Source organism: Ochotona princeps, chromosome 6 (genome assembly GCF_030435755.1).
Source record: "Ochotona princeps isolate mOchPri1 chromosome 6, mOchPri1.hap1, whole genome shotgun sequence".
Taxonomy (NCBI): Eukaryota; Metazoa; Chordata; class Mammalia; order Lagomorpha; family Ochotonidae; genus Ochotona; species Ochotona princeps.
In genome coordinates, this window is record NC_080837.1 from 45,607,958 (window position 1) to 45,631,297 (window position 23,340).

Genomic DNA, 23,340 nt, shown 5'->3' on the forward strand with positions numbered 1-23,340 from the left:
GACAGCGCAGTAATACTTGTCAAATTGCTTTTAATCCAAATGCCTGGAGCTCTATAATTCTATTTCCAAGCATCTTACAACTAGCCCAAGAGTTGCAGAACCTATCCTTTTTTTCATAGTTTCTTGCACAATTCTTGCAGCTCACTTGCTTTTATCTTCTCACAGAAGAGCAGCTGCTCCTGAGTGGCTACGCCAGCTTTCTCAAAGGGTCCATTGTTTTGGCTCCCCCCAGATTTTCCATTCTGAGGATCCCAAGCACTGACTCCATTTCAGGGACTGATTCTCTCTTGGGCCTATTTAAGTTTATTCATTATAAAATGGGAAAGTTTGAATTGCTAATCCACATTAATTTTGAAATAATTAAAACCCCACATTCATGTTTTGTCACCTGAGTTCACCTACCCAGTGAATTTCAAAGAAAGAAAATAATTTTGCAGAGTCATTTTCTTTGTTCTACTGAAGTGCTGCCACTGATATTTTGAGCATGGGTTTTGTTAGGTTTGGTTTTTTTGGTCAGAGACTGAGTCAGGAATCAAACCCAGGTTCTCTGATAAGAGCATTTTCTTTTTAAGATTTATTTTATTTTGTTTGAAAGACAGTTTACAAAAAGAAGAAGAAACAGACAGAAGAAAGAGATTTTCCTTCTCCTGACTTACTCCCCATATGTCTACAATGTCCAGAGCTGAGCCAGTCTGAAGCTGGGAGCTTCTTCTGGCTGTATATGATGCTGATGCCATAGGCAGAGGTTTATTCTCCTATGCCATCAGTAGATGTTTGGATATATTCATTCTGGGAGAAAGATGTGACCAAGGTATAAAGCAACTCTGCAGATAGGATTTCCCAGTTATTCTGGCCACAGAACAGAGAATCATTCCAAAATGCCTAAGTTTAGATAATAGTTCTAACCATTGTCCAAGGCTGATTTAATTTTTCAAATTCAATTTCTAACTTTCTAAGAGAAAAAAATCTTTGGTCCAGCTTGGGTCACTTGTCAGCCTCTGGTCAAAGCATCAACAACTGTGAGGACTGGATTGTAGATTACTCTTATGCAAACCGGTTTATTGTATTCCATCCCTTTGGAGAAATGGGTTTGATTCCTGTTTCTCAGACAAAGGGAATGGTCATTGACTTTGAGAAACGTAGCCACTCATCAAAAGTTGATCCAAAAATCAATTTTGTAGCCACAAACTAGAAGATTTTCATTTTGAATAAATAATGTCATTATTATTGAATCCTCCAGTCCGAGAGGCAAAGACTGACAGGAATCTTTCATATTTTATTTCATCACTCAAATCCCCACAGTCAAGGATGGGCCAGGTCCAAGCCAGCAGCCTGGAGCTCAATCCAGTTCTCCAAAAGAGAGGCAAGTAGCCAAGCACAGGAGCTGTAATCTGTTGCGCCCTAGGTTGTGCATCAGTAGAATGTTGCAGTGGAAGTGGAGGAGCTAAGATGCACACTCAGCCCTCAGATACAGGATATAGGTATCCCAAGTAGCAACTTACCCACTGCACCTTCCTCTTGGACAGCACCACCACAACACTAACTGTTACATGCTATATATCATCTTGGAATTGCTTAGAAACTCCTACTAAACCTTAAGTATAATCTCTAGAAGAATTCCTAAATTTGCATTAGTTGGCCAAGCTTTTCTTCTTTTCTTCTTTGGGATCTCTTACAGCTTGAGAACTGGAGAGATGTCACACCTGCTGGACCACACATCAGGGGACCTGCCAGTGAGAGACACGGACTTCATACCTCTGACATTACCAGCGTCAAAAGGTAATTCCAGTGCTGGAGGATGGTTGTCTTTGAGAATCAAACAATGTTGATGTGCAGGAGTTTGCTAATCTTCATAATGATATCTTTCATCTCTTCAGCATTCTCAACATTTTAAATTCTTTTTTTTTCTTTTTCATTTTTGTTTTTTCTCATCTTAAGTTCTTCTTTTTATATTTTATTATATTTTTGACAATCTTTAGATAGCTAATTAGGGTAAGAAGGTTCAAGGGCTACAGGAAAGTGGGTAAGACTATTATTTCCATATTTTTCCTTCATGTATCTGAGGTAAAGGGGGATATTGAGGCAGAAGCTCCACCCAATTTCCCAACCACCCCTGGTCCCAGATGTGGGGCATGCTCTGAGGGTCTTGCTCAAGTGGTTTTGACAGTTCAACAGTTATGAATCACTGCTTCTATTCCCACCACTCCAAACACAATGAGGTCGTTGAAGTATCCCCTGATTGGCATAGTCCATCTTAGAGTCTCCATTTGCCCAGTTTTTCGCTGCCAACATATGGCTGAGGTGGTTGATTGACTTGTTCTGTCTTCTTTTCTTGGTTAGGGTTCAGAGTCCAGCATTTCGATTGGGGCGATTGCCAAAGAAACTTTGTCTGAGGTGTTCCCAGACCAGATTCTTGTATGTACTAGCAAGTACAGGACCCAGCACAGTCCTTCGCCCCAATCAGCTGGTGGTTGCAATTGCTGGGTTGGTTCTGTTTCCAGCACTGTCTTCCACTGGAACCAATGGGTGTTGCAGTCCAGCCTGGTTCTGCCCAGCACATACTCGGCATCACTTTAAACCAGTGGGAGCTGCAGCCTAATTGGAGTGACCCACAATAACCCCCAACAGGCCCGCCCTCTACCCTGGTTTTCCAGTATGTGCAACAGACTAGTCCAGTCCATCCCACATCCCATTTGACTCTCGTACGTATCAATGGGCATTGAAGCCTAGTTCCATCTAACAAGCTCCACTACCCAGCCCACACGGATGTTGTTGGGTGCCTCTCTGTCTAGCCACCCCAGCCCTGTCCTGGTGTTCGTGCCTTCCTGTGGGAGTGGTAACCCAAGAGGGAGGAGCCCACTATTTCCCTCCCAGGCCTCTCCCACTCCCGAATGATACACTCTCCAGGTGGTTCTGCGGTTTAACTTGACAGAATTAGCCCCTGGGCCAGCTTCTGCCAGCTGATCCTGCGGCTAAGCCCAAACAACCCTCACCCACTCTTTTTTTTTTTTTTTTTTTTTTTTTTTTTTTGTGCCAGTAGGAACAATCAGCCCAGCCTGGCTTTTCCCTGATCTAGTCCACATGAGGCCCACACGTGTTGTAGCCCTGCTTAGTCTGGTCTGCCCCCCTCCCAGCTCACGCTCTCCAGTGGGAGTAGCTGTCCAGCAAGGGAACACCCCCATATTCCCCTGCCGGCTCTGCCCCTTCCCTCCCTGGTTCTCACGTGTGCTGGTTGGGCGCTGCCGTCACATCCAGTACAGGCAACCTCACCTTGGTATTCCGTATTGTGCACTGTTTTTTTTTTGTCACGACAGAACCTAGCTCTACCCACACTCTGTTCTGGTGTTCAGATTTGCCAGTGGGTGATGTGAACTGATTCAGCCTGGTCTGCCCCCAACCCATGCCAAATTTATACCAGTGGGAAACTTTCCATGGCCTGTTATGGGCTGTTTCCTATCATGCTTCTTGCACTTACCTGCCGGGTCTGTGTCCTGCTAGAGAAGTTGCCCAGGCTTCTCCATCAGAACCTCTCCCAATGCCAGATTTCGTACATAACAGGGGGTCCATGAGCCAGCCCTACTCAGTTCACCTCCTGTCCTAGCAGCAACAGTGGCTTTTCTTGGCTGACTTTCAACCCAAACTGCTTCTTGCTGTTGGATGTTTCAACCCAGCCACGGCTCATCCATAAAACATACAGCTCACACATGGCTCAGTAGGGGCAGAGACCTAGCCTAGTCCATCTTACATCTACCCTGGTCCTCCAGAGCACCAGATGCTATTGGAGTCTAGCCCGGCTTAGTGCATCCAGTCCCAGTCAACACTGTGCCAAGGGAGACTACAACCGTATCCTGATCAGAATGCAGCCCCCATTCCAGCCCATGCGCCCCTTGGTGGGAACCTCAACCCAGCTAGGGTGTCCCCTTTGCTCCACAACCGGGCCTGTTCCCAGTCATAAATCACACGTGTGTATGCCAGTGGTTGCTCTGACTCAGTTCTCATCTTAAGTTCTTTTTTTTTTCTAAGATTGATATATTTTTTTATTGCAAAGTCAGATATACAGAGAGGAGGAGACAGAGAGGAAGATCTTCCATCCAATAATTCACTCCCCAAGTGACCACAAAGGCAAGTGTTGTGCTGATCCTAAGACAGGAACCAGGAACTTCCCACAAAGATGTAGAGTCCCAAAGATTTTGGGCCATCCTCAACTGCTTTCCCATGCCACAGGCAGGGAATTGAATGGGAATCTGGACTGCTGGGATTAGAACCAGCGCCCATATAGGATCCCTCCGTGTTCAAGGAGAGAACTTTAGCAGCTAGGCCTTTGCGCTGGGCCCTAATTTTAAGTTCTTAAGATATCAATCCTATTATGCCACCACTGCTAAAGCCAAGAACTAACATGTAGGTTCACTTATATGTCTGAATGCTTCCTCTTCCATCCCCACTAAGCAGAGACACGCAATTTAAGAAGTGGTTCAGCAACAACAAACCTCTCCTACTCATATATTATGATGTTTCTGTAACATTGTTTTTATACTCCCATTCCTCAACCCTTATCACAGATACTGTTGATTCTATTTTCATTGGGTACCTCGTATAGTTATGTTATTTGAAGCACAGGACACTTGTGTACTGCCATGTGTGTACTGAGTGCAACCACTAAAAGTTCTTATATGGTACAGCTGAGCATGCAGATCCACTTTTAGGTATAAAAGAAAAATACAGAAAGATTACATGTATGTCTTAGAGAGATATATCAGAATGTTCACAGTGTTATTATTATTTTTTTAAAGATTTTTTTTAAGATTTATTTATTTTATCACAAAGTCAGATATACAGAAAGGAGGAGAGACAGAGAGGAAGATCTTCCATCCGATGATTCACTCCCCAAGTGAGCTGCAACGGCCAGTGCGTGCCGATCCGACGCCGGGAACCAGGAACCTCTTCCGGGTCTCCCACATGGGTGCAGTGTCCCAATGCATTGGGCCGGCCTCAACTGCTTTCCCAGGCCACAAGCAGGGAGCTGGCTGGGAAGTGGAGCTGCCGGGATTAGAACTGGCGCCCATATGGGATCCCGGGGTATTCAAGGCGAGGACTTTAGCCACTAGGCCACGCTGCCGGGCCCGAAATTATTTACTTTTAACAGAAAGTCAGATGTACAGAGAAGAGAAGAGAACAGAGAGGAAGATTTTCAGTCTGTTGATTCACTGTCCAAGTAGCTGCAACAGCCAGAGCTAAGCCAATCCAAAGCCAGGAGCCAGGAGCCAGGAACTTATTCCAGGTCTCCTATGCTGGCCTTGCAGGAATATATATATCATATATTTGATTACTAAAAAATTTATCCTGGGGGCCTGCTAGCACGTGAAAGATCTTTATTTAGTTCCATGTTCCTGGCTTCACCCTGGCTCAGCTCTCTGGCTGTTGCAGGCATTAGGAGATGTGAATGGATCTCTGTCTCTTTCTTGTTTTCTGTCTCTCTGCCTTTCAAGTAAATATAAATAAGTACATTTTTTAAAATATTTATTTATTTTTATTGGAAAGGCAGATTTACACAGAGAAGGAGAGACACAGAAAAAGATCTTCTGTCTGCTGGTTTACTTGCCAAGTGGCCACAACAGCTGGAGCTAAGCCAATCCAAAGACAGGAACCAGGAATTTCTTCCGGTCTCCCACAATGTGCAGGGTCCCAAGGCTTTAGACTTTCCTTGACTGCTTTCCAGGCCACAGGCAAGGAGCTCAATAGGAAGTGGAGCACCCCGGACAGGAAATGGTGACCATATGGGTCCAGTGCTGGTAGTCAAAGGATTAGCCTTTTTTTTATTTTAAAGATTTTATTTTTATTGGTAAGGCAGATATACAGAGAGGAGGAGAGACAGAGGGGAAGATCTTCTATCTGATGATTCACTCCTCAAGTGACTGCAATAGCTGAAGCTGCGCCGATCTGAAGCCAGGAGCCAGGAGCTCTTCTGGGTCTCCCACGTGGGTGCAGGGTCCCAAGGCTTTTGGCCATCCTTTACTGCCTTCCCAGGCCACAAGCAGGGAGTTGGTTGGGAAGCAGAGCCAGTGGGACTAGAACTAGCACCCATATGGTGTCCTGGTGCATGTAAGGTAAGGACTTTAACCACTAGACTACCATGCCCAGAGCCCAAAGGGGTAGCCTTTTGAGCTACCTTGCTGTCTCCCCCAAAAATATACTTTCTATACTGGAAGTTGAGTAATATGTTGTGCTACAATGACATGAGAAAGATCATCTTAGGTCCAGCAATAGGCGTTTCAGATACTTCCTGAATTTCCTTTTAAGTAGTTGGCTTAAAACAATAATTTTCTATGGATGACCTGTGATGGATGCATGTACAAATGATTTCCCATTATCTCTTCTTGGACTTCAGGTAGGAGTGCAAAGGCTCAACCATCCTTGAGCAAGCTGAACCGGGAGGAATTGGAAGATGGTTTCCTACGACTTCGTGATGAGCACCTGTCAGTGAAGGAACTTTTTTGGAAGCAACAAGATGAAATCAAAAGGTACCTAACGATTTCCTTAAAAATTTAAAAGCTATGTCTACATCAGTCTTATGCGACATACACACATGCATACACACACATACAGAGTAATGCATTTACTGAGATATCTATGCTGGAACACAACTCAATTATCAGAATGGTTTGTTCCAGAAATAATTTTGAAGCAATATTTCTTTTTTCCATTTACCTGCCAAATCCATCAGTAGACTGTGGCCACAGCCTGCATAGTGTCATCAAGATCCTGGTTGATGTTATTTCAACTTACAGAGCAAGAGAATGGGCAGAAGAGAGGGGATGAAGAAACAAGAAAAAGTTAGAAACTCAGAAGAGCAATCGCTGGGGCAAGGAAGATAAATAGTCTTTTTATTATTAATTTTATTTATTTAGTTTTAAAAAATTTTATTCTTATTGGAAAGCTGGATATACAGAGAGGAGGAGAGACAGAGAGGAAGATCTTCCATCCGATGATTCACTCCCCAAGTGATCTGCCATGGCCGGTGCGCGCCGATCTGATGCCGGAAACCTGGAACCTCTTCTAGGTCTCCCACGCAGGTACAGGGTCCCAAAGCCTTGGGCCGTCTTCGACTGCTTTCCGAGGCCACAAGCAGGGAGCTGTATGGGAAGTGGAGCTGCCGGGATTAGAACCAGCGCCCATATGGGATCCCGGGGCGTTCAAGGTGAGGACTTTAGCTGCTAGGCCACGGCGCCGGGCCCAATTTTATTTATTTTTAATGATAGTTGATTGGGGTCATTAGGGTCAAGGGCTACAGGAAGGTGGGCGAGATCACCATTTCCACATTCGGGCGAGATCACCATTTCCACATTCTCTTTTTTTTTCCTTTCTGTGTCTGGGGGCAGAAAGGGAGACAGCAGAGAAGCCACACCCAGCCTCCCAAATGCCTTTGCTCCTTGGGAAGGAGGACAGCCACCCGACACCACCACCTCAGTTCCCTGATGTGGAGCATGCAGTGGGGGTCCTGCTCAAGAGGTTTCGATAGTTCAACAGTTCTGAGTTACTGCCAGTCTCGCCACTCCAAGCATGACAAAATCGCTCCAGAATCCAATAGTTGACATAGTTTACCCTAGAGTCTCCATTTACTCAGATATTCACTGGGGTTAATATACTTTGGCTGGGGTAGTTGATCAATTTGTTATGTCCTCTGTCATGGTACCAGGTGTCCTATGCAGGCTCTGCCATATCCTCCATGTCCACTGCTCCATCTGAGCAACTGAGGAGGCTCAGCTTTGACACATGCACTCCACGGTCAGACCATGGAACCTGCAATTCTCTTCATGGATGGGGTTTTGAGTCCGGTGATTCAGTTTGGAGGACTCCCATAGAAACTTCCTCTGAGATGATCTCAGACCTGATTCTTGTGTGTGCATGCCAGTACAGAGTCTGGCGCAGTCCATCGCCCAAGTCAGCTTATGCCTATGCAGGTGGTTGCAATTGCTGGGTCAGTTCTGTGAGAAGAAGTCTTTATAAAGCAAAACTAAGATCTTATCGATCTTATACCACATGTAGATGTGTTGTGATGGCATTAATTATCAAGTACTCTTATAGTATAAAGACTATGAACTAATTTAAAAGAATGGAATAGTATTAAGAAGAAAATGAACTACAAAGACATAACTTATACAAGATCACATCTGTTGAGTAGCAGAACTATAAGCTCTCAACTGCAGCATACTGTTTATAACAAACTTACATTATTGGCTGTCAACGTAGGTCTCCAGGATGGAGATCTGGAAAGGAATCTGAAATCGACATGTGGGGAAATAAGCAGATAGAAAGAATGAGAGTTCTGAAAGTCCAGAGTTTATCTCTAAGACACATTTTGAAAATACTGGTGTCAGTGCCTTCCAGCCAAAAACTACCAGTGACATACCTGTGGTTGAGCAACTTGGGTTAATAATTCATTACAGCTAGAGAAAATGAGCTGTTGAGGAACAAAAGGCAGTAAGTAGGTAAGACCCTACTGCAGTTTTGAGGCTTCAGTTGGGTATTGGGGAACATCCAGGGATGCACCAGATTTGGTGCTGCTAGAAAGCAGAGAAAATTCTGTTTGGTTATCTAAATGTCTGAATGAACCTTAGCTTTAGGCAGGGTCGACAAGAGCAAGGCTGGATCATTGCATGGCGGATGGGATTGGGGAGAGGGCCAACTTGAGGTCTGGGGATTAAAACTTCCAGCAACCTATTGGCTGCTGGTGGGTGCCAGGCTGGGATCATCTCCATGCTCGGAGCCCCATTCCAGCCACCACGTCTATGCGGTGATCTGTCCCTGGGCCTACCCGAACTCCAGAGGCTGCTCCCTTCATGGTGAGTTCACCAAAGGGAGAAGTCTGGAGAGCTGGGCAGGCCTGAGGACCCCTCCCCCTGCCACCATCCTTGCATGGTAGATGGGATTGGGGAGGGAACTAACTTGGGGTCTGGGGATTAAAACTTCCAGCAGCCTGGTGGGTGCCAGGCCGGGGTTGTCTCCATGCTTGGACCCCTGATTCCAGCCACTGTGTACATGCAGTGACCTGTCCCTGGGCGCCCAGTGTGCCATTTGGCGCCAGGCTCCTCCTGCTGGCTGCCTGGCGGCCAGCTGTGGGATTTTGGGGCTTTGAATTGCTGCTTAGGTAGCTTCATGTTAAGCCCACTGCACTTCTGGGATGTCAGTCAATCCTAAAGACTCCCAAGGACAGAGTAACTTTTCCTTTGAAGAAAAGGGAGGATAATGAGACCTGGTAGGTTGGAGGAGAGGGACCAGATGATCTTTATGGATAAGACTCATATACCAAACTCCTTTAAATCCTATGTAGAACTTGTAACCACTGAACAATGCTGACCACTGAACACCAGTCCATGCAAAAGCTAAGGCTCGGGGCTTGTCTAGCAGGATCATATCCTATTACCTGACATGATGATGGATCAGGAGAAGGGTCACATTAGGCAGGGCCATGAAGTAGCTAGCACAAGAGAGAACCATATCCGGGGGTAGATTCTGTGGAGGATGTGTGGGCCAAACCCCGTGGAAATCCAGACCCCACTGATTAGCTCAAGAGTTGAGCTGGTGATAGACTAAACTAGGTGTGGCCAAGGAGCCTGCCATCATTCACAGGTAAAGGAACTGACAACCATGTAGACTGGTCAAGGCAGCACCACCGAATATGCATCCTGAATCGGGCGTGTGGTGAGCCGGACTGCAATGTTCAGCAGCTCATACAAGGCCAAATGGAAGGCCATACTATGCCGGACACTGGCCTAAAACACAATGGCATGTATGAGAACTGGGTCTGGCAGAGGATCAAGTGGAGGAACTTGGGAAATTTCCATGGCAGGTCATAGCTCCCACTGGTGAACATGTGGTCCAGACCTGAGGGTAGGACAAGCTGGGCAAAGTAGCTCCAATGGCTGGATAATGTTTGAGTTGGTAATGGAACGGGGTTTCCGGGGCAGGACTGAGCAATCCTTAGCCCACAAGCAAATATAGAAATCAGGATGAGCACAGGTCATGCCGAGCTAGGCTCTTGCACCTACTGGTCTGCGTGAACCAGTGACTCTAAGCCACATAGTCTACGGAAGGGGCCAGTACGGGTGAGGGGTTGAGCCAAGCTGAGTCAGAGCAACCACTGGCATACACACGTGTGATTTATGACTGGGAACAGGCCCGGTTGTGGAGCAAAGGGGACACCCTAACTGGGTTGAGGTTCCCACCAAGGGGCGCATGGGCTGGAATGGGGGCTGCATTCTGATCAGGATACGGTTGTAGTCTCCCTTGGCACAGTGTTGACTGGGACTGGATGCACTAAGCCGGGCTAGACTCCAATAGCATCTGGTGCTCTGGAGGACCAGGGTAGATGTAAGATGGACTAGGCTAGGTCTCTGCCCCTACTGAGCCATGTGTGAGCTGTATGTTTTATGGATGAGCCGTGGCTGGGTTGAAACATCCAACAGCAAGAAGCAGTTTGGGTTGAAAGTCAGCCAAGAAAAGCCACTGTTGCTGCTAGGACAGGAGGTGAACTGAGTAGGGCTGGCTCATGGACCCCCTGTTATGTACGAAATCTGGCATTGGGAGAGGTTCTGATGGAGAAGCCTGGGCAACTTCTCTAGCAGGACACAGACCCGGCAGGTAAGTGCAAGAAGCATGATAGGAAACAGCCCATAACAGGCCATGGAAAGTTTCCCACTGGTATAAATTTGGCATGGGTTGGGGGCAGACCAGGCTGAATCAGTTCACATCACCCACTGGCAAATCTGAACACCAGAACAGAGTGTGGGTAGAGCTAGGTTCTGTCGTGACAAAAAAAAAACAGTGCACAATACGGAATACCAAGGTGAGGTTGCCTGTACTGGATGTGACGGCAGCACCCAACCAGCACACATGAGAACCAGGGAGGGAGGGGGCAGAGCCGGCAGGGGAATATGGGGGTGTTCCCTTGCTGGACAGCTACTCCCACTGGAGAGCGTGAGCTGGGAGGGGGGCAGACCAGACTAAGCAGGGCTACAACACGTGTGGGCCTCATGTGGACTAGATCAGGGAAAAGCCAGGCTGGGCTGATTGTTCCTACTGGCACACACACAAAAAAAAAAAAAAAAGAGTGGGTGAGGGTTGTTTGGGCTTAGCCGCAGGATCAGCTGGCAGAAGCTGGCACTGGGGGCTAATTCTATTTTTTTTGGAAAGATTTAATTTTATTACAATTCAGATATACAGACAGGAGGAGAGACAGAGAGGAAGATCTTCCATCCGATGATTCACTCCCCAAGTGAGCTGCAACAGGCCAGTGCGCGCCAGTCCGAAGCCGGGAACCAGGAACCTCTTCCAGGTCTCCCACGCGGGTGCAGGGTCCCAGTGCATTGGGCCGTGTTCTCTTGCTTTCCCAGGCCACAAGCAGGGAGCTGGATGGGAAGTGGAGCTGCTGGGATTAGAACCAGCGCCCATATGGGATCCCGGGGCGTTCAAGGTGATGAGTTTAGCCGCTAGGCCACGGCGCCGGGCCCAGGGGCTAATTCTGTCAAGTTAAACCGCAGAACCACCTGGAGAGTGTATCATTCGGGAGTGGGAGAGGCCTGGGAGGGAAATAGTGGGCTCCTCCCTCTTGGGTTACCACTCCCACAGGAAGGCACGAACACCAGGACAGGGCTGGGGTGGCTAGACAGAGAGGCACCCAACAGCATCCGTGTGGGCTGGGTAGTGGAGCTTGTTAGATGGAACTAGGCTTCAATGCCCATTGACATGTACGAGAGTCAAATGGGATGTGGGATGGACTGGACTAGTCTGTTGCACATACTGGCAAACCAGGGTAGAGGGCGGGCCTGTTGGGGGTTATTGTGGGTCACTCCAATTAGGCTGCAGCTCCCACTGGTTTAAAGTGATGCCGAGTATGTGCTGGGCAGAACCAGGCTGGACTGCAACACCCATTGGTTCCAGTGGAAGACAGTGCTGGAAACAGAACCAACCCAGCAATTGCAACCACCAGCTGATTGGGGCGAAGGACTGTGCTGGGTCCTGTACTTGCTAGTACATACAAGAATCTGGTCTGGGAACACCTCAGACAAAGTTTCTTTGGCAATCGCCCCAATCGAAATGCTGGACTCTGAACCCTAACCAAGAAAAGAAGACAGAACAAGTCAATCAACCACCTCAGCCATATGTTGGCAGCGAAATACTGGGCAAAAGGAGACTCTAAGATGGACTATGCCACTCAGGGGATACTTCAACGATCTCATTGTGTTTGGAGTGGTGGGAATAGAAGCAGTGATTCATAACTGTTGAACTGTCAAAACCACTTGAGCAAGACCCTCAGAGCATGCCCCACATCTGGGACCAGGGGTGGGTGGGAGACTGGGTGAAGCTTCTCCCTCAATATCCCCCTTTACCTCAGATACATGAAGGAAAAATATGGAAATAATAGTCTTACCCACTTTCCTATAGCCCTTGAACCTTCTTACCCCAATTAACTGTGTAAAGATTGTCAAAAATATAATAAAAAAGTGGGAAAAAAGGAGCAAGGCTGAAACTATGATTAGCCAAGAAGTCCCAGTCTGTCCTAGTCACCTGTTGAGACAGCTGCTTGGTGTTTTTCTGAGTGACTATCATTTTGTTTTTGTCTGTGCTTGGAAAAAATTATGCTGTAGATTTGTTTGTCTCTTTTCGTTGTTTATGAGAAACCTTGTCTAATACAAGCATGCTGACCAGAGTGAACAAGTAATTATTCCATTTTCTACTTGTGTTTGTTGCCCTGTGAAATTGTTACTTTGATGTTTAATAAGGACAGCAATTCATTAGTTCTGTGAGGTGTGTAAAGCAGAGTAGCTGTCCTAGGGGTGAGCACCAGGCCAGCTTCAAACATCACTCAGGCTTCTTTGTGTCAGATCAGCTCCTGAGAACAAGGACCGTTTTTTTCTTGCTCCCTGAAATCCCCAGGGAGTGATTCAGTGCCTTTTTTAAAAAATGATTTATTTATTTTTATTGGAAAGTGAAATATACAGAAAGGAGGAGAGACAGAGGGGAAAATCTTCCTTCTGATGATTCACTCCCCAAGCAACTGCAATGGCCAGAGCTGAGCTGATCTGAAACTGGGATCCCAGAGCCTCGTATGGGTTTTCTGTGTGGATGCAGGGTCCCAAGGCTTTGGGCCATCCTCAACTGTTTTCCCACGCCATAAGCAGGGAGCTGGATGGGAAGCAGGGCCGCTGGGATTAGAATCAGCGCCCATTTGAGATCCCAGCACATTCAAGGCGACGACTTTAGCCACTAGGCTATCACACTGGGCACCTGGTTTTGTTTGTTTGTTTGTTTTTTAAGCATAAATAGTGGGACACAGTGAATTGGTTCATCTCACCCATCCATTCACAGTTACTTGCTATGGAGTAAGCTATAGAGTTAGTAACATTGTTAGAAGGAGAAACTACCCAATCTATTTCTCCACAGGCTGAGAACCACCTTGCTCCGCCTCACTGCTACAGGCCGGAACCTCCAGGTTTCCAGGCCTGAGCTCCGGGTGCCCACAAAGCAGGGACAGAAAGCGAGGTGGCAACAGCGTCCAGCGACACATCCGCTCCAAGCACAGTTTCAGCGTGTAGGCTCCTCTGCTCCATGTCGCGTCCTGCATCACACCCACAAGGGACACCAACAACTCCACACAGCTGGTGCCCATGTCCCGGAAAAACTTAGGCATGGTGAGGCATGGGGCCTGGCCCAGGGGGCTGAACTCTGGGAGGGATCCCCTTGTCTGCCATGTGGTCCTTATTCTGCCCTTCACCCCAATTTTGTTCTTTTGGAATTACTCCTTCCTTTCTACCTCGCTAAATGGGCTGTCAAATTCTATGCTTCCAATTCTCCTAGAAGACTTGTTGCTGCAGAATCAGATACTTGAAAACCAAATTTTGCTAGTAGGCTATGTAGTGGGTGTGGAAAACTGAGAAAATGTGACTGAGAGGCCAGGAGTGAGAGAGCAATGTAATAAGGAGTCCCTCCGCTGCATAGCTGGGCAATGTGGTCAGACTCCCACAAGCTGTCAGGTTATGGTTCTTAGCATTATGAGGGCAGTGGACACTTTTGAAACCAGGATCTATGCTAAGGCTCTTCCTGCAGGAAAATGCACCTCGGCAGGCAATTTCCATGCGTTCTGAGTTTCCCAAGCTTACACCTGAAGTCTAAGCCTAGAGGTCATGTTGTAAGTGATCCACATCAGTGCTGTTTTCTCCTCTTGTATTCCAAGTTGGCAGAGTATCAGGTCAGTCTTCTTCTTGCTGCAGTGAAAGCTCATACTGTGTTGTTATGGGTAAAATGACGCAAAAAAAGGCGGCCTGGGTTCTTGGCTCACATGAGAGACCATAGGGACCAAGCAGTGAGCAAAGCTGGACTGAAAGCTCCTGCCACAGAAGCCAGGAACAGGACTTCAAGAGAGGAAAAGCCCTAGAAAGTGAGGAAGTGGTATTTTTTTTAAAGATTTATTCGTTTTTTTATTACAGCCAGATATACACAGAGGAGGAGAGACAGAGAGGAAGATCTTCCATCCGATGATTCACTCCCCAAGAGACCACAGCGGCGGGTGCTGTGCTGATCCGAAGCCAGAAGCCAGGAACCTCCTCCAGGTCTCCCATTCGGGTGCAGAGTCCCAAGGCTTTGGGCTGTCCTCAACTGCTTTCCCAGGCCACAAGCAGGGAGCTGGATGGGAAGTGGAGCTGCCGGGATTAGAACCGGTGCCCATATGGGATCCCGGGGGCGTTCATGGCGAGGACTTTAGCCACTAGGCCATGCCGCCAGGCCCGGAAGTGGTATTTTTAAAGTACACATTGCAGGGATGGGATGGAGGGAGATAAAGCAGCAGAAAATAATCAGAGGTTAGAGGCAAAACACATCAAAGGGCTGGGATTGTAATTCCACCTTGCTTGCTCCTGATAAAACACAAAGCCATCAGAAGGGTTTGATTGGTAACTTCTTTCTGTTCTCATGATATGTTCAAACTCTGAAAGGTGGAACCACTACTTTCTCATCATTATCAGGATCAAAGATGGAAACCCAGAGGAGTGTGGTTAGTGGTTTACCTTTCTAAAGGCAGCTTCTGCACTGAAACAAGCATCTTGTACACATCCTAACTACCTTAGCCCATGGAACTGTTGCAGGGAAATTGACACAAGAAACCTTAGCAACTTTGTTTCTTGTCTCACATGATAGAACTTTCATGCAGACAATTCTAGTTCATAAAGCAAGATTAAATAAGAAAAGAAGAAAAAGGGTTCCTGCTGTAGTGACAGGAAGGGGCTCCACTGGAGTAAAGACCCGTGAACTTGCGGAAATAGTATCTTTTTTTTTTTTCAGACATTTATTTATTTTTTATTTTTTTTTTTTTAAAGATTTATTTTATTTTTATTACAAAGTCAGACATACTGAGAGGAGGAGAGACAGAGAGGAAGTGGAGCTGCCGGGACCAGAACCAGTGGCCACATGGGATCAAGGCGAGGACCTTAGCCACCAGGCCACACCGCCGAGCCCCAGACATTTATTTTTATTGGAAAGGCAAATATACAGAGAGGAGAGACAGAGAGGAAGATCTGTCTGCTGATTCACTCCCCAAGTGGCTGGGACAGCCAGAGCTGAGCCAATCCAAAGCCAGGAGCCAGGAACTCCTTCCAAGACTCCCACGAGGGTGCAGGGTCCCAAGGATTTGGGCTGTCCTTGACTGTTTACTCAGGTCACAAACAGGGAGCTGGGTGGGAGGCAGGGCCTCCGCGGCATGAGGTGGTGCCCATATGGGATCCTGCTGCATGCAAGCCTAGGACTTAAGCCACTGTGCTACCATGCCTCAATTTTATATATATATTTTTTTTATATATTTATTATTTAACTTCAGTAATTACATTGTATTATGTGACACAATTACGATCCCAACCACGCCTCTCAAATCCCTAAAGCTTCAATTTCCTCTTTCATGAAATAAGCAAGTTGGAGATGCTGAAGCCCCGCTGAGGAATAAATACTTCAGAACATGAAAGGTCTTAGCCACCAGAGTTGTAGCACAGTGGGTTAAGCTACGGCTGATATCACAAGTAGGCCATTACAGGACGCTGGTTTTGAAGTCCTGGCTACCCTGTTCCAACCCAGCTCCTTGCTAATGTGTCTGGGAAAGCAGCAAAATATGGCCCAAGCGCTTGGGTCCTTGTACCCTTGAGGGAGACACAGGAGTGAGCCAGCAGATAAAAGACCCCTCGCTCTCTCTTTCCAATTCTGCCATTCAAACAGCTAAAGATAATTTCACAAAGGACCAGAGACCCTAACTGCCACTGTCCTGTCTGACTCCCTCACATTTCGTCCCCAGAGAATGGATTCTAACTGCTGTTAGGGACAGGGGATGACAACCGCTTTAGCTGCTTCCTGCTGAAAGGGGACACTGAGGAATGGAAGCAGTAAGGATGATTCAGGGGTCAATCTAGAGGTCCCTAGTAGAACGCAGAAGTCATCAGAGGATCCTGGAGTGTTGCTTGAGCTCTGAGTGCTTCTCCTTGTTGAAGTCTAGATAAAAAAATATCATGTATTTCATATATGACATATTATATATCATTGTATATACTATATATTATAATCTCGCCCAACCTAATGTCATGGGTTCAGTTGGAAACCCTAATTTGAATACTTGAGCTTTAGAGCTTAGATGCAAAAGAATTGTTTGATTTTAATCTTTGTTAGAGTAAACATTAGACTTAAGTACTTTAAGATTATAGACTAGATTTATATCAGTTTATGTTAACTCCTTTAAGTCTCAAATTTTGAAACAAACCCAAGAAATGCAATGGAATACATGAAACTTTTTAGCATTAAGATATAAACCCGGGCCCAGCGGCGTGGTCTAGCGGCTAGGGTCCTCGCCTTGAAAGCCCCGGGATCCCACATGGGCGCCGGTTCTAGTCCCGGCAGCTCCACTTCCCATCCAGCTCCCTGCTTGTGGCCTGGGAAAGCAGTTGAGGACGGCCCAATGCATTGGGACACTGCACCCACGTGGGAGACCTGGAGGAGGTTCCAGGTTCCCGGCATCGGATTGGCGCGCATCGGCCCGTTGCGGCTCACTTGGGGAGTGAATCATCGGACGGAAGATCTTCCTCTCTGTCTCTCCTCCTCTGTGTATATCTGGCTGTAATAAAATGAATAAATCTTAAAAAAAAAAAAAAAAGATATAAACCCATCACAGGACAGGTAGATGTAAGCTGAATTTAAAGTTTCCATGGAATCATGTCTTGACTAGCATTGACAGTTTTGAGTTAAGAAAAAGAAAAATCTTTCAAGGGAACTTACAGAACTGTAACTCATAATTATTTTTTAAATATTTATTTTATGGTTTTTATTGCAAAGTCAGATATACAGAGAGGAGAAACAGAGGAAGATCTGTCTGCTGATTCACTCCCCAAGTAGTCACAATGGCTAGAACTGAAACGATCCGAACCCAGGAGCCCAGAGCCTCTTCTAAGTCTTTCACGCGGGTGCAGGGTCCCAAGGCTTTTGGGCCGTCCTTGACTGGTTTCTCAGGCCACAAGCAGGGAGCTGGATGGGAAGCAGAAGCCACTGGGATCAGAACCAGCACCCATATGAGATCCTGGGCATGTGCAAGGCAAGGACTTTAGCCGCTAGGGAACTGCACTGGGCCCAACTCATAATTATTTAAACTCATTTGACTTTTGAAAATGGTACAGTAATTTTCCAACTAGGTAGGGAATAGACAACTGTTATATTGTTTTTTCAAAGATTTATTCATTTTTTTTATTACAGCCAGATATACACAGAGGAGGAGAGACAGAGAGGAAGATCTTCCATCCGATGATTCACTCCCCAAGTGAGCCGCAACGGGCCGGTAAGCGTCGATCCGATGCCGGGAACCTGGAACCTCTTCCGTGTCTCCCACGCGGGTGCAGGGTCCCAATGCATTGGGCTGTCCTCAACTGCTTTCCCAGGCACAAGCAGGGAGCTGGATGGGAAGTGGAGCTGCCGGGATTAGAACCAGCACCCATATTGGATCCCGGGGCTTTCAAGGCGAGGACTTTAGCCGCTAGGCCACACCGCCGGGCCCAACAACTGTTATACTTTTAAAAAACAATTATACTTTACCGCTAGCTACAAACCCTGAGTTGAGACAGTATGTGAGACAATCTCTCTTCTTTTCCGCCTCTGCCACAATGTTGGAGTACCTGTGTTCCACAGCTCTGCTTCTGACTCCAGCTTCTTGCTGATGCACACCTGAGAGACAGCAGTTCACAAGTCAAGTTGTCAGATCTCTGCCGTGCAAGTGAGAGATGTGTTCAGACCAGCGCTGGCTGTTGTGAGCATTTGGGGTTTGAGGGAAATGAGCCAGTATATGGACGATCCTGCTGCGCCTACATTTCCTAAGTCAATTAAAAATAAATACAATTTTTTTAAAAAGCATTCAGGGTCTGTCGCCACAGCATAGTAGTAAAATCCTCACCTTGCATGTGCCAGCATCCCCTATGGGCACTGATTGGTGTCCCAGTTGCTCCACTTCCCATCCAGTTCCCTGGTTGTGGCCTGGGAAAGCAGTAGTAAAGCCTTGAGATCCTGTACCTGCATGGGAGACCTGGAAGAAGCTCCTGGCTCCTGGCTTTGGAATGGTTCAGCTCCTGGAGATTGCAGCCACTTGGGGAGTGAACCAGCACATGGAAGATCTTTCTGTCTCTCCTTCTCTCTGTAATCTGACTTTCCAAAAAAAATAAATAAATCTTTTTAAAAATGCATTTAACACACAATCTCTGCCTGGAATGGGCCTGCATCTTGTTTCTTTTTTTTTTTTTTTTTTATATCTTAGGAGGTTTATTCCAACGGGGCAGGAACGGGTAGAGGTGGTGAAAGTCCGGAGGAGAAAAAGGGAAGGGGAGAGAGAGAAGAGTGGGGTAAGAGCGGGGTAAGAGGGGGAGGGATAAGAGCCAGGAAAGAGCTTGTTTCTTATTTATCCTGTTCACTTGAGTATATGTTATCCTGATAGCTGATAAAGTCTGTAGTAGCAGTTCTGTGCCGACTTAAGAGAACTTTGTCATGAATGGATTTCCGACAGGTCTCTAGATTGCCTTCATCTAGCACTTTCAGACTGGTGTTCCAGTGGATACTGTTTTTTTGAGTCACATTTCTTTATTTCTTAAAAAAAAAAAAAAAAAGACATGCTTATTGGAAAGGCAGATCAGATTTATTGGGAGGAGGGGAGACTTAGAAAAAAAAAAAAAAAAACAAAGAAAAAAAAAAAAAAGAACCTGCATCCTCTGGTTCAGTCCCCAAATTGCCACAACAGCTGGAGTTGAGGCAATCTGAAGGCAGAGCTTCATTCAGGTCTCCCATGTGGGTGCATGGTCACAAGGTTTTCGGCTATCCTGCATTACTTTCCTAGGTAATAAGCAGGGAGCTGAATGGAAAGTGGAGCAAGAAGGATATGAACTGGCATGTCTGGGATACTGGTGCTTACAAGGTGGGGACTTAGCCATTGAGCCATTATGCTTGACCCTAGAATCACATTTCTTTCTTGCCCTTTTTTTTAAAAGATTTATTTATTTTTATCAGAAAGGCAGATATACAGAGTGGAAGATCTTCTGTCCAATGGGTCACTCCGCTAGCTGCCGCAAAAGCTGGAGCTAAGCCAATCTGAAGCCAGGAGCCAGGAGTTTCTGGGTCTCCCGTGTGGGTGCAGGGTCCCAAAGCTTTGAGCTGTTCTCGATCGTTTTCCCAGGCTACAAGCAGGGAGCTGAATGGAAAGTGGAACAGTGGGACAATAATTGGGGCCCATATGGGATCCTGGTACATGCAAGGCGGGGCTGCCACATCGAACCCTAGAGTCACATTTCTAAAAATATTTTATTTATTTTAAAGTCACACAGAGAGAGGTATTCGATCTGCTCGTCACTCCCCCAAATAGCTCTGATGGACTGGGCTGAGCTAGCCAGAAGCCTGGAGTTTCAGCTAGGTCTCCTACATGAGTGCAAGTGCCCAAGCACTTGGACCAGCTTGCACTGCTTTACCAAGTGCATATTCAGGGAGCTGGATCTAAAATAGCATAGCTGTGACTTGAACCAGCTGGCATTGAAGGCGATACTTTAACTCAGCCCACCACAACGGCAGCCACTAGAATCATATCTTCTGCCTAAATTTTCAGCACCAAGTGACAGGCTGAGCTACACAGCCCCTCCCATGTTCAAGGACCCTGCAACAAATGAAAAAACCAGAGGTGAAATCATTGGTGAACCCAGCGAACTGTGAGTTCTTTCCATTTATCCCTCTCTGTTATTCCTGCAGCTTTCAGTGAAAATGCATCAAGTGAATATAGGTGAGTTAGTCTTTCCAATATAATCAGAGAGTGAAATTCAAGCTGAGGTCAAATTCCAACTGTATTGCTTACAACTGGAACACCCAGCTCTGTTCTCCAGAGAAGGTAGACCCTTTCCTCAGGTGACGATATTCCCTCATTTTGCCTTTATACTTTCATCATTTAGGTTGTAATTGATTTTTGCTTTCATTGAAAATTTGGAAAATTATGTTTTTTTAAAGATTTATTTATTTTTATTGCAGTCATATATATATATATATATATAAATATATATACACACACACACATAGGAGGAGGAGAGACAGAGAGATATCTTCCATCCAATGATTCACTCTCCAAGTGACTGCAGTGGCTGGTTGTGCTGATCCAAAGCCAGGAGCCAGGAGCTCTTCCAGGTCTCCCACATGGGTGCAGGGTCCCAAAGCTTTGGGCCGTCCTCAACTGCTTTCCCAGGCCACAAGCAGGGAGCTGGATGGGAAGAGGAGCTGCCGGGATTAGAAACGGTGCCCATCTGGGATCCCAGCACGTTTAAGGCGAGGACTTTAGCTGCTTGGTCATGACGCTGTGCCCTTGGAAGGTTATCTTGACATGCAACAGGTTTATGACTCCTCTGACTTTTCTGTGTATATGTGGGAGTCCCTTCTAAGTCCCTCTCACAACGCTTTCTAATTCTCCTTTTTGTGTTTAATGGGCCTCATAGGGTCCTTTCTTCCAGCTAATTACAATTTTGGCTAAATGCATTGGTCTTTATATGCCTAATAGTGCCCACATTCTGGCTGATGACACTAAGCAAGTAGAAGTGTCACCCACATCATCCGAGAAAATGGAATCCACAGATGAACGTGTTGCACAGAGCAACTCCTTGGAGTGTGCCCAGAAAGCCACAGAACTTCGGTGAGTATGTGGCTTTCCAAGCCTCAACCAGCAACAAGGAGTAGGAGTAGGAGATCCTTATCTGTGTCTTGCTTTTTTCTCATTTTCAATCAGAGAACTAGACCTGGAAGCCATGGGAGTTAAGAACTGGATTAAACCCAGAAGTTAATGCTGGCCTGTATTCAAATGCTTGCCACACTGCTTAGAAGGAAAATCATTTCAATGCCTTCATTCGCAGATAGGAGCGCTGAGGCCTTGCTGTGCATCAGTTTCTGGAGAACTAACTTACTTACTTTATTTTTCTTTACTTTACTTTTCTTTTCTTTAACTAACGTTCTTTCTTTTCTTTCTTTCTTTTCTTCCTATATTTTCTTTTCTCTCTTTCTTTTTTTTTTTTTTTTTTAATTTTTTATATAAAGATTTGTCTTTTTTTTTTTTCTTTTTTTTTTTTAATTTTTTTTCTTTTTATTGTATTGTTGTTGACAATCTTTACATAGTTAATTACAGTTAAAGGAAAAAGAAGGAAAAAAAAAAAGGTTTAGGGGGATAGGAAAGTGGGTAATGCTATTATGTCCATATTGTTTCCATCACGTATCTGAGGTAAAGGGGGATATTGAGGGAGAAGCCCCACCCGGTTTCCCGCCCACCCTAAGTCCCGGATGTGGGGCATGCTCTGAGATATGTGCTCGAGTGGTGTTAATAGTTCTGCAGTTATGAATCGCTGCCAGTTTCGCTCGATGAGGTCGTCCACCAATTGATATGGTCCATCATAAAGTCTCCGTTTGCCCCATAATTTGCTGCCAACATATAGCTGAGATGAATGATTGTCCTGTTCTGTCTTCTGTCTTTTCTTGGTTAGAGTTCTGAGTCCAGCAGTTCGATTGGGGAGATCTCCAAAGATACTTTGCGGTATTCCCAGATTAGTTTCTTGTATGTTCTAGCAAGCACAGGGCCCGGCACAGTCCATCACCCCGATCAGCTGGTGGTTGCAACTGCTGGGTTGGTTCTGTTTTCAGTCCCGAGTTGCACTGGAACCAATGGGTGTTGCAGTCCAGTCTGGTTCGGCCCTTACATCAACCAGTGGGAGCTGCAGCCTAGTTGGGGCGACCCACAATAACCCCCACCAAGCCCGCCCCCTACCCTGGTTTGCCAGTATGTGTAGCAGAAGGCCAGTCTGTCCCCCATCCCATTTGGCTCTGGTACTTGTCAATGGGTATTAGAGCTTAGTTCTATCTAACCAACTCAACCATCCAGCCCTCCCAGATGTTGTTGAGTGCCTCTCTATCTAGCCATCCCAGCCCCCGTCCTAGTTTTCATGCCCTCCCACGGGAATAGTGACCCAAGAAGGGGGAACCCACTTTTCCCTCCCAGGTCTCTCTGTCCCGGTTTATGCACTCTTTAGGTGGTCCTGAGATTTGACTCGACAGAATTAGTCCCCAGTGCCAGTTTCTGCCAGCTGATGCTGCGGCCCTGATCTAGTCCACATGCAGCGCACAGGTGTTATAGCCTTGCTTGGTCGGGTCTGTCTCTATCCCAGCCAAAACTCTCCAGTGGGAGTAGCTGACTGGTGAGGGGACCAGCCCCTTAATCCCCCCGCCAGCTCTGCCCCTTCCTTCCTGGATCTCACGTGTGCTGGATGGGTGCTGCATTCACATCCAGTACAGGGAGCCACGCCCTGGCATTCCATAATGTGTACTGGTTGTGTCGCAACCAAACCCGGCCCATCCCACACTCTGTTCTGGCGATCGGATTTGCCAGTGGTTGACATGAACTGATTCAGCCTGGTCTGCTCCTGACCCATGCCGAATGTATGCCAGTGGGAAACTTTCCATGGCCTATTCTGGGCTGTTTCCTATCATGCTTCTTGTGCTTACCTGCAGGGACTGTGTCCTGCCAGAGGAGTTGCCCAGGCTCCTCCATCAGAACCCCTCCCAATGCCAGATTTTGCGCTTGCCAGGGGGTTCTTGAGCCAACCCTACTCAGTTCACCTCCTGTCCTAGCAGGAACAGTGGCTTTTCCTGGCTGGCTTTCACCCCATTCTGGTTCTTGATGTTGGATGTTTCAGCCCAGCCATGGCTCGTCCATGCCCACATACAGCTCACACATGGCTCAGAAGAGGAGTGAGACCCAGCCTAGTCAGTCCC

General features: G+C 46.6%; 1 protein-coding gene across 1 annotated transcript in view; it reads left to right on the forward strand.

Annotated features, from left to right (window-relative positions):
- Positions 1-1,674: 1,674 nt before the first annotated feature.
- Positions 1,675-23,340, forward strand: part of LOC131480479 (X-linked retinitis pigmentosa GTPase regulator-interacting protein 1-like) — a 30,400-nt gene continuing 8,734 nt past the window's right edge. The window contains exons 1-5 of the mRNA XM_058665396.1: positions 1,675-1,779; positions 6,386-6,518; positions 13,441-13,688; positions 20,153-20,252; positions 21,086-21,217. Coding sequence (XP_058521379.1) covers positions 1,695-1,779; positions 6,386-6,518; positions 13,441-13,688; positions 20,153-20,252; positions 21,086-21,217 — 698 coding nt within the window. The 5' untranslated portion in view covers positions 1,675-1,694. The remainder of the gene's footprint in view (positions 1,780-6,385; positions 6,519-13,440; positions 13,689-20,152; positions 20,253-21,085; positions 21,218-23,340) is intronic.